This window comes from Bombina bombina, chromosome 4 (assembly GCF_027579735.1).
Source record: "Bombina bombina isolate aBomBom1 chromosome 4, aBomBom1.pri, whole genome shotgun sequence".
Lineage (NCBI taxonomy): Eukaryota > Metazoa > Chordata > Amphibia > Anura > Bombinatoridae > Bombina > Bombina bombina.
In genome coordinates this window covers 378,829,013-378,841,827 of record NC_069502.1, presented here as the reverse complement: position 1 = coordinate 378,841,827, position 12,815 = coordinate 378,829,013, and the positions used below count along the sequence as shown (strand labels likewise).

Genomic DNA, 12,815 nt, shown 5'->3' with positions numbered 1-12,815 from the left:
GCGTAAGTGGTAAAAGATAGTATAAAACAAATATGTGCTATTGTACTATTTGTAGCAGTTATGATTTTCTGGTAGCATAAAATCCTTCATATCATAGGAGAGTTTTGTTTTGTTGTTGTGCCCTTATTAACACATCCTTGGGTATAAAAATACATCTAACATTTTATTGTATATAATACATATATAACTATCGAATATTTCACACATTTTTGTTTTGCCCAAAAGAAAATATTTAATAATTACTTTTTATTCCGAATCATAATAACAGTGGAAATCAGAGCAAAGCAAAATAATAATCATTCGACTATAGGAATGTAAACATTTTGCTTAAAAATAATCAAAATTAGCTTTTTCATCTTAATGCCTTTATGCAAATTGACATATAGAGATTATTAATGTGCATTTGTATAGCGGTGAGAACACTTCTTCTTTATTATTTAAAGTGTAGCAAGTCTAAGCAGCATGCACAGTCATAATGTCAGTAGAAAACTGTATATACAAAGTCAAATGTTACCTGTATTCACTCTGTATGATCAGAACAGTGCATGGTGAATTCTCCAACATAATGTTGAACTGATTCAAACCTTCATGTATAACAGACATGAAAAATTGTTGACTTTTTTCCAATTATACTTCTATTGCATTTTCATATTAATTTCCTACTCTATGTTGCTATTGTGAACTCCATTACCTTTCTGTTTTGATGCTTGCTTTTATCTACCTTCTAGTAAGTTACATTACTAGTGTGTGTCTATTTCTACCAAATAAATTACTACCTTGAGTCGGATGTGCGCTGTCTCCCTCTCCTCTATTAATTTCCTACTCTATTTGATGCATAGGTTTAGAGAAATAAAATATATATTTAGCTTTTTTTCTACATTCAAACATACTTTTGTATGTTTGTTTTCTTAATCATGATTTTTTTTTTTTTTTTTATCTACAACAATGTTCCTTAAAGTTAGTCTATAATCGAGTTTCTTAAACTTGTTTTCACCTGGAACCACTTTTTGCTTTGTAATTTTTTTTTCAACCCCATTATTATAATATAGTCTTAAATAAACTCCTTGTCAGAAGGGTATACAATTTTCTTATACATCAATTAAGCACACAAGTGAGAGGATTATTAGCAAAAATAGGTAAATTCAACTTTTTTAGCTATTACTAAAGTTAGATTCACTGTTTAACTTCATGTACTTTCTATGTAGGCAGTAAATGTGTGGTTATGAGCAATGTACACACAAACACACACACATATATATATATATATATATATATACACACACACACATACATACATAACACACATACAGTATATTTACATACATACACACATACAGTATATATATATATATATATATATATATATATATACACATACATACACACACATACGTACACACACACGCAATAACATACAGTATATATATACACATACACACATACAGTATATATACTATATATATATATATATATATATATATTTATATATACACACACACACACATACAACACACAAAGTATATATACATACATCCACACGCAATAACATACAGTATATATACATACACACATATACAGTATAATATTTATATATATATATATATATATATATATATATATATATATATACACACACATACATACACACATACAACACATACAGTATATATACATACATCCACACGCAATAACATACAGTATATATACACATACACACACATACAGTATATATATATATATATATACATATACACATACACACACATACAGTATATATATATATATATATATATATATACATACACCACACACAGTATATATACATATATCCACACGCAATAATATACAGTATATATACATACATGCATACACACATAAACACTAACAGTACATTATCAAATCTGGTATGGATACCAAAAATGTAATGGGCTCCCAACCCCCAGTTTAAAAAGCAGTGGTTTATAATATGTAGGAAACTTTATTTCCATGCTCTAAATGAAGTGAATCTTTCACTATAAGCAAAGGATGGAGGGAAACTATTAAAATAACTTTCTTACATTGCAGAAATAATTCTGGAGATGTTTCTATAAAAGGGATGACAAACACTTTGAAATTACAAGACATTTCTGTTGTTTTGCTATAGAATAACATTAATGTTATTAATGTTTTTAAAATAAATTAACATTCTTTTTTAAGCAAATTTTTTTCAGTAGCCCAACTCTATCCACCATTTGCCTTATTTGGAGGAGCTAATGTGTGCTTTAGTCAAAAGGCAACAAGGTCATAAAGTTAGCATAAAATGCATTGCTTTACTGTTGTCATCTGATAAAGCCAATTAAGGACATATATGCAGCATAGTTAACCTAAAGCAGACAGCATCTTCTGAGAATTAGAAATTGCTAAATTTTCAGAGCTAATTTACATGAAAAGGGGACAAAACAAATAACAAAAATATAATGCAAAGTTGTTTTATTATGCATAAGCTTTTTATATAAAAACCTCACAATGTGCCTTTAAACAAAAAACTGTGCCTTTAAACTAAATGTTATAGATTGCTCAAGTCTCATGCTCCTTGCCTTGTTTACTTTAAATGTTTAGTAATCACACCCACTGCTGTGCAAGGCAAACCTACCATAAAAAAGTAAACAGTACAGCACATTGGATGAATGCCCGATAATCAAAGAAGGTTGTACCGTGGGCATTGCAGAAAGAAAAGTGTGTATCTCCTTGAAAAATTCAGTGACAAAGGGTGACCTTGTAATTTGCTGCCAGATCAATGGCTTGCCCTGGCTGATCTCTACAGTACGTCAGATAAGTACATGTGCCATGCCCTATTGCCAGACCTCTGTAGCAAGTTGCAGCAAAACTATATTTGTGTACAGAATAAAATATCTCTTTTCAGATAAGGAAAGCATGCACAGTTTTTAAGTTTAAAGGGATATTAAGCCATTTTATATATGCAATAGAAATAATCACTGCATTGCAAAACGCCTGCTTACAATATAAATATTGTAAAAGTATTAAAAGCTGTCATTTTGTTTGCAAAATATGTGTTGATTTGCAGTTCAGGGGCACACTCATTGAAAAGCCTTGAGTGATGTCTATTTGATCTCCATTGCTAAGCACAGTTAAAGTAGATTCATGAAAAAAATAATAAATATATATATATATATATATATATATATATATATATATATATATATATATATATATATATATATATGTAAAATCACTGCAGGTGGGAGAGTCAGGGTTCTGAATAGCACTGAATTCTTGTGTCTTTAAGGAGAGTAGAAAAAAAAAACATACAATCTGTTGAAATTACAGTAAAGGTAGGCAAATAAGTAAAATACATTCAGGGCATTTGTTTTTTTCCACTGTGCATAATTACACATGGGAAATTACATTTAAATGATTCTTTAAATTTCATATCTTCTGAAAAATGTTTCAATACCTCATATATTTTCCTTTTTTTAACTTTCAAATGTCTTCGAAAAAGGAATCTAACTTTAAAATGCAACATTTTATACTATACTGTTTTAGTAAAAAAAATGTATTGCATTACCAATAGCAATATAACCCCCCCTAGTAAAAAAGGAAAATATTAATTGGAAATTTGTAGTTCAACATTAAAATGAATAGAGAGATAGAACAACTGATAGCTGAGTGTTCAGGTTTTTTTTCCCAGTGCAAGGAGAACAATAATATTGCATAAACCAGAGAGGTACGGCATCTACATACATACTGTAAATATCTGTTGCACATAAAAAAGATTACTTATTTATAGCCAAACAAGTCCTAATGTATTCCTCATACAGTAACATACATGCTGTGTTACATACACACACATATACATACACACACACACACTAACACACACACATACATACTAACACATACACACACTGCAAAACAGCACTTGTTTAAAAATTGCAGTGGACGTTACAATTATTATTTTTTACATTCCAAAATACAACCTGTGTTTTTTATAGTAACTAAGTCTACCTAAATCAATAAATTAGTCATTTAAACATAATATTCCTACTATACATTTTTAAATAAATGATATACCACAAAATGTGCAATTTATTAGCAGGTGAGTTGAAATTAGGAGTTTTAGGAACAATAACACGATTCACAGAACAAAAATCTGCATTCCTGAAGTACATTATTGTGAGAATGTTCCCAGATTATATTCCCTGTATTCACATGAACATCATGAGAAATACTATACTATAACTTTCAGTATGAGGCTGCTATTCACAGACAGACTGCTTCTCTGCAAGTCTCACTGGCAGTGAAACAGTTACTGTGCACAATGTTCTGAGATAATCTCCAAAAACCAGATATTTTTTTTTGATAACTAAGAAAATCAACTGTGTTTAATGTTTTATTATCTCTAAAAATAAAATCATTAATATTTTTGACTAATGTCACAAATGAAACAGTAAATACAACATATATTAGGATTGCTAAAGCACAATGAGCACTATTAATAAACAAAATAACTCATATAAATTAGCTATGATAACTGTGTATTTTATCATTTTCAGAACTGGAAAATAAAACCACAGACTTCTCAAGGCTAAGCCCACTAGACATGTTTCCTAAACTTGTTTTAGCAGGAAACTGTAAAATAATGAACGTTATGTTAAAAGGACATAAAACCCCAAATTTTTATTTCACGATTCAGATAGAGAACACAATTTCAAACAATATTCCAATTTACTTCTTCATTCTTTAGGTATCCTGTAAAAATATCTATGCACATGGGTGAGCCAATCACATGAAGTATCTATGTGCAGCAAAAATCAGCGGCTACTGAGCATATTTATATTTGCTTTTGAACAAACTATATCAAGAGAATTAAGGAAATTAGATAATAGAAGTACAATGGAAAGTTGTTTAAAATCGCATGCTCTTTCTAAACTTGAAAGAAAAATTGTGTTCCATGTCCCTTTACCATAAGGACCATGGTTAGCCTTATCTTCTGCAGGTTCAAGCCAAAATTGGCTCCTCCAAGTAAGGAAAATGGTGAAGGGAGTTGAAAAACAGTTGTAGCACACAAAATGTTAATTGGTTTTAAAATGTTTGGGCTTTGTGGCAATTTTATAGCAAGACTACAACAATCTCCCTATGTTAGATGCCAAATAGTAAAAACTATCTGGAACTAAATAGGAGGTGCGCCAAAAAGAATTTATAATAATAAAAATGCTAGCGTGTATAAATTCAATTCACCAACCTGTTAATAATTAGGTTAAAAAGCAAACAAAACAAACACTGTAAAGATATAAAAATAAAAACCTTTGTAACAATAAATGTTATTATAGATGTATATACAAAGTCCCAGATCACAGTGAGTGTGCGTCCATAAGATAACCATATACCAGATCCCACGATGAAATGCAGATAACAGCAGCTCTCTCCAAAGCAGTAGATGATTAAACCAGTCCTATAAGACAAAAAACGAGAGGCGCTCTTGGTGCAGCAAGTTCCAAAGCTAAGATAGACAGCGAGTGAGAGATAGATTCCTAATACTCACAAACAAAGTTGCACATGCTGTGCAATATCAAACAGGCCGAAACTTCTGAGCCGTTCGGCTGACTCACAGAGGCTGTAGCTGGCAGTATCCAGAACGAGGCTCCACTAATGACGTCAATCACCTCTCCAGGACGCCGACAAGAATATGATCAGCACTGTAGGTTCCAGGCGGTTCACTCGAGACCCAACCAGGCAGGTCTCACCATCAGAGGGGAATAATAATAATAAGTCCAGAGCAAGACTTAAAATGACAAATACACTTTATTAAAATACATAAAATTGTTGCTTAGAAACGCGTTTCTCGGCTGAGTGCCGTTTCATCAGGCTATTGTTTTACTTCAAGTCTTGCTCTATTTAAACCCCTTCTAACCTATCAATGGTATTAGAATTTGGCGCGCCTCCTATCACGGCTCCATTTATTGGTTAATACAGCTATGAGCCAATATCCAATGAAATCCAACGGTCAGTACACTCCTCCGAAATGTTTTACAACCTAATAACGATAGCCGTTGGATTTATTTGGATAAATATATGATTCTAATATGCTCAGGATAAACTTTGGCATAAACTGATGTACTCATAAAAAACTTTGGCATAATGCGAAGTTTAATATTCGATATACTATAACTAATTAAAAGCAAATGTCACTAAAATTATGCTTGCTCTGAATATTAGTGGAGCCTCGTTCTGGATACTGCCAGCTACAGCCTCTGTGAGTCAGCTGAACGGCTCAGACGTTTTGGCCTGTTTGATAATGCACAGCATGTGCAACTTTGTTTGTGAGTATTAGGAATCTATCTATCACTCGCTGTCTATCTTAGCTTTGGAACTTGCTGCACCAAGAGCGCCTCTCGTTTTTTGTCTTATAGGACTGGTTTAATCATCTACTGCTTTGGAGAGAGCTGCTGTTATCTGTATTTCATTGTGGGATCTGGTATATGGTTATCTTATAGGACTGGTTTAATCTCCCTATGTGCCTTTAACCAGATGATCAGTAGCTTGTCTTTTGGGGAGTTAAATGAAGCCAATCATTACAACAACACATCCATACATTTGCAAAGTAGTACTTCTATAAAGCCATTTATCAAAGAGAAAAGGTAAATAAGTGGAAAAAATATATTTAAAAAAAAATACTAGTAGAAAAACAATCCTGTTACAATATCAACCTCCGTCCTTGATATTTAGATTTGTGGTAAGCTTTGTTATTCTCATCAAGTCTCCCTAATAGGCCAGATTTTCAGGATTACCTTGGGTGAACGCAGGTAAAATAACAATGTTTACTTGCTAAATATTTCACCTGTGCTCCAGTTCAGATGTCCTCAAAATCTGGCCTGTTAGGGATGGCTGAGGACAGGTTTTTAAAACCAGTGGTCTAGAACTACCCCATGTTTAATGGTATTTTAAAATGTCCATTTATTGAATCTCAGTAAAGAAAGTATATACATGACTATCAAGGCTAAAAATTACCTAAACATACTGTCCATATGTGCTTAAATTGATTAGTAATATAGTCCCTGAACTATATTGTATTGTTTGTGATATATCATTTTTGTCAATGCGTGTGAAACATCCCAGTTTGGCTTAGATAGCACTAAATAGGGAAACTTGTTTTGTTGTGGTGATATTTCATTATAGATTTAGTAACAGCTATAGCATATGCATTCACTTATTTATTTTCTAATTGTGTCCCATGAGTACATTTGTATCAGTGTATCGTCAGGCCTACATTTTGTCTAGCGCATCTCAACTTAGGGTTACACCATTCTACTGCAAAGCTAATTAGCATAAATAGTTATGCAGAAGAATCTAGAAACTAAAGCTAATAGGACTGATTTTAAACAACATCTAATTTACTATTAGACACCCTCCCAGTTAGAAGCAGTGTCAAAATAACAGGTCATTTATTTCTACATTTATTCTTTATTATCTACAATGACTTGGACCTTAAAGGGACAGTCTACACCAAAATTCTTATTTTTTAAAAAGATAGATAATGCCTTTACTACCCATTCCCCAGCTTTGCACAACCCACATTGTTATATTAATATACTTTATAACATTTAAACCTCTAAATGTCTGCCTGTTTCTAAGCCACTAAAGACACCTTCTTATCACATGCTTTGTATTAGCTTTTCATAACATGAGACTGCTAATTCATGTGACCCATATAAATAAATGTGTGCTATATTCCATGAAGTTGTGCATGACACTGCACTAATTGGCTAAAATGCAAGTCAATAGATTAGCAATAAATAGCCATGAGATCAGGGGGCTGTCAAAAGAAACTTAGATACAAGGTAATCACAGAGGTTAAAAGTGTATTAATATAACCATGTTGGTTATGCAAAACTGGGGAATGGGTAATAAAGGGATTATCTATCTTTTTAAACAATACAAATGTGGGAGTTGCCTGTCCCTTTAATAATAATGAAAATGTCATTAAAATACTTGCTGGTTGGCAAACCTAAACTTAACTCTGGAACATTTCTGAATAATAGATATGCAGTTCATTAGTAAAAAACAAACAACCTTTTAATTTCAAATAGACCCTCTTTGGGAGCCCAGTGGTTAAATATTTGGTTATATTAAACAACAGATCTGGATATTGAAATAATGTATACCATGCAATTTTAAGATCTTATTAGAACACCAACACAATAAATGTAAACTAGATAAAGACACATGGTATTGCCTTATATTTTTAGGTAGTTTAATTTATCTTCTACGGTACAAACATTGCTGATTTGTTATGAAGGTGCAGCTAACATTTTTCTTTGAGAATTCTTGCAATGCTGACTGACCAGAAAAAGCACTCTGTTAAAACATTTCTGTCACTGATTGCAGATTAACAAATTTACAGTACATGCAACGTAGCAAAAAAAAAAATTAAATATATATATATATATATATATATATACAGTATATAGTTCTTCTTCTCTAATGCTGATAGATGAATATAACAAAACTGCCATGTTTGCTGTCCTTCCACAAGATAATACCTTCATTGTTTAGTACTAATATGAAACAAAGAAAGTAACTACCAAATGTCTCTAGAATGAGATTTCTTTAACCTGACAAGTGCAAGAAAATTGAATTGTAAACATCCAGGAACAGAGCATCTCAACTATAGCACCTTTCCACATAGAATGTCAGCAGTCACATATTACTTTAGCACAGCATGGCGTAAAAATATCACTGTGCAGAATGCTGTCCTCATTTCCCACATAGTACATTTTCAATTAGTCATGCTTAAGGTATGAAAGCAGCAACACATGCTCTTGCAAGAAGCCATAAAAATATCACAGGTTGCAGGGACTAATACAACACCTGATCTCTGATGAAATCGCTTAACAAGTTGCTGAACTTACCTTGCTGAGACATACTTGTTGAATTTGATTCCTTTTCATCCATAGCAATTATGTTATAGAAAACAAAGGTAGTTGATTCACGTTGAATAAGTTACTGTGCGGGTTTTTGAACTTCTGACTCTTTATTGTAACGTACTACTGCAATATTATACTCACTTAGCTCAGAGAATAATTAGCAACCTGTTTCCTGAGTTACCTGGGCTTGCCTGACCTGTTTCTCTATCAGCTGACATCATATCCTTTGATCCACATTACTCTGTTTTACACAGCATGTCTTTGTTTCTTATGAGGCATAGATTTACTTCAAGTGTATTGATGTTTATTAAAAACTATTCTACTTAAAATATAAAACATAGCATATATGGAATTGAAGTTCTTGGTGTGTATGAAATATATACATTAGGTTTCAAATTCCTCATTTTATATCTTATGCTTTAAGTATCAATTTTATGTATATCACAGATAAAAAATGCAAACATGTTTTTATTTTTATTTTGCCTGAAACAATTGTAAACTTAAAGGGACAGTCTACTCTAAAATTGTTATTGTTTAAAAAGATAGATAACGCCTTTACTACCCATCCCCCTGCTTTGCACAACCAACATTGATAGATTAATATACTTTATAACATTTAAACTTCTACATTTCAGCCTGTTTCTAAGTCACTACAGACAGCCTCTTATCACATGCTTTTTTATTAGCTTTTCACAACAGGATACTGCTAGTTCATGTGGGCCATATAGATAACATTCGGCCAGATTATGAGTTTTGTGTTATGAGCGGCTCGCTACTAACTTGCAAGTTATTCCCACCGTTCACTTCCCTATAGCGCTGCTATTACAGGTTTGCAAAAACCCGGCGTTAGCAGGCAATATGGCAATGTTGAGATCCATTGAGCTCCATACCGCACACAAATACCAGCGCTGATTTGAGCTGGTTTTACGTGCTCGTGCACGATTTCCCCATAAACATCAATGGGGAGAGCCGGCTAAAAAAAAGCCTAACACCTGCAATAAAGGAGCGTAAAGCTCCGTAACGTAGCCCCTAAAAAATGTATGTTTACACCTAACACCCTAACATAAACCCCAAGTCTAAACACCCCTAATCTGCCGCCCCTAACATCGCCAACACCTACATTATACTTATTAACCCCTAATCTGCCACCCCTGACATCGCTGCCGCCTACCTACACTTATTAACTCCTAATATGCCGCCCCCAACATTGCTGCCACTATACTAAAGTTATTAACCCCTAAACCTAACCCTAACTTTAATATAATTAAAATAAATCTAAATAAAAATTACTATCATTAACTAAATAATTCCTATTTAAAACTAAATACTTACCTATAAAATAAACCCTAAGCTAGCTACAATATAACTAATAGTTACATTGTAGCTAGCTTAGGTTTTATTTTTATTTCACAGGCAAGTTTGTATTTATTTTAACTAGATAGATTAGTTAGTAAATAGTAATTAACTATTTACTAGCTACCTAGTTAAAATAAATACAAATTTACCTGTAAAATAAAACTTAACCTGTCATACACTAACGCCTAACATTACACTACAATTAAATCAATTAACTTAATTAAATACAATTAACTAAATTACAAAAAAATAAACACTAAATTACACAAAATTAATAAGAAATTATCAATTATTTAAACTAATTACACCTAATCTAATAGCCCTATCAAAATAAAAAAAGCCCCCCCCCCAAAATAAAAAAAACCCTAGCCTAAACTAAACTGCCAATAACCCTTAAAAGGGCCTTTCGCGGGGCATTGCACCCAAATACATCATCTCTTTTACCTGTAAAAAAAAAAATACAAACAACCTCCAACAGTAAAACCCACCACCCACACAACCAAACCCCCCAAATAAAATCCTATCTAAAAATCCTAAGCTCCCCACCATTGCCCTGGAAAGGGCATTTGGATGGGCATTGCCCTTAAAAGGGCATTTAGCTCTTTTTTGGTGCCCAAACCCCTAATCTAAAAATAAAACCCACCCAATAAACCCTTAAAAGAACCTAACACTAACCCCCGAAGATCCACATACAGTTTTTGAATACCGGACATCCATCCTCATCAAGCCGGGAGAAGTCTTCATCCAAGCGGTCAGAAGTCCTCAACAAAGCGGCAAGAAGTGGTCTTCCAGGTGGGCAGAAGTCTTCATCCAGACGGTATCTTCTATCTTCATCCTTCTGACGCGGAGTGGCTCCATCTTCAAGACATCCTGCGCAGAGCATCCTCTTCTGTTGACGGCTACTGAAGAATGAAGGTTCCTTTAAGGGACGTCATCCAAGATGGTGTCCCTTGAATTCTGATTGGCTGATAGAATTCTATCAGCCAATCGGTAATTAAAGTTGAAAAAATCCTATTGGCTGATGCAATCAGCCAATAGGATTGAGCTTGCATTCTAATGGCTGTAATGGCTCCAATCAGTTTTTTTAGATAGGATTTTATTTGGGGGGTTTGGCTGTGTGGGTGGTGGGTTTTAGTTTTGGGGGGGTTGTTTGTATTTTCTTTACAGGTAAAAGAGCTGATTTCTTTGGGGCAATGCCCTGCAAAAGGCCCTTTTAAGGACCATTGGCAGTTTAGTTTAGGCTAGGTGTTTTTTTTTATTTGGGGGGGGGATTAGGTGTAATTAGTTTAAATATTGGATAATTTATTTTTTATTTTGTGTAATTTAGTGTTTATTTTTTTTAATTTAGTTAATTGTGTTTAATTAATGTAATTGATTTAATTGTAGTGTAATGTTAGGTGTTAGTGTAAGACAGGTTAGGTTTTATTTTACAGGTAAATTTGTATTTATTTTAACTAGGTAGTTAGTAAATAGTTAAAAAACTATTTAGTAACTAGTCTACCTAGTTAAAATAAATACAAACTTACCTGTGAAATAAAAATAAAACCTAAGCTAGCTACAATGTAACTATTAGTTATATTGTAGCTAGCTTAGGTTTTATTTTACAGGTAAGTATTTATTTAGTTTTAAATAGGAATAATTTAGGTATTAATTGTAATTTTTCTTTGGAATAATTTAAATTATGTTAAAGTTAGTGGGTTTTAGGGTTAGACTTAGGGTTAAGTTTATGGGTTAATAACTTTAGTATAGTGGCAGTGATTTGGGGGGCTGCAGATTAGGGGTTAATAACAGTAATGTAGGTTGCGGCGATGTTAGGGACAGCAGATTAGGGGTTAATAATAATAATGAACTAGTGTTTGCGATGCGGGAGTATGGCGGTTTAGGGGTTAATATGTTTATTATAGTGGCGGCGATGTCCGGAGTGGCAGATTAGGGGTTAATAATTTAATTTTATTGTTTGCGATGCGGTAAGACCTCGGTTTAGGGGTTAATATGTAGTTTATGGGTGTTAGTGTACTTTTTAGCGCTTTAGTTCTGAGTTTTATGGTACAGCTTTGTAACGTAAAACCCATAACTACTGACTTTCATTTTACGGTACGTATCTTGTAGTTATGGGCTGTACTGCTCACTTTTTGGCCGGACAGGCAAACTCGTAATACCGGCGCTATGGAAGTACCATTGAAAAAGGACTTTACGTTGCGTTACGGCCAAAAAAAGTGTGCGGTACAGCTATACCTGCAATACTTTTAATGGCAGCGGTAGTGAAAAAGCAGCGTTATGAGGCTTTTTCACTCATAATGCAAAACTCGTAATCTAGCCGACTGTGTTCATGCCCAAGGAATTATTTAACCCCTTTCTACAGGTACTTATTTGTTACATTGGAACCAAGTTCTGATGTAAACAAATAAGAAATTTAAATCACGTGGTCGTACATGCAATTGCGTGATTTCAATGATGGGATCGGGTCTGGTCTGGGGGGATTGCCTATGACGCTAGGCACGCCCTCCAGCCTGCAATCCTAGTAAGGAAGCCGTA

At 33.3% G+C, this 12,815-nt stretch overlaps 1 protein-coding gene across 1 annotated transcript in view; it reads right to left on the bottom strand.

Moving 5' to 3' along the window:
• Positions 1 to 9,082, bottom strand: part of LOC128657477 (inactive N-acetylated-alpha-linked acidic dipeptidase-like protein 2) — a 1,132,059-nt gene extending 1,122,977 nt beyond the window's left edge. The window contains exon 1 of the mRNA XM_053711832.1: positions 8,910 to 9,082. Within this exon, the coding sequence (XP_053567807.1) occupies positions 8,910 to 8,952 (43 nt within the window). The 5' untranslated portion in view covers positions 8,953 to 9,082. The remainder of the gene's footprint in view (positions 1 to 8,909) is intronic.
• Positions 9,083 to 12,815: the final 3,733 nt, after the last annotated feature.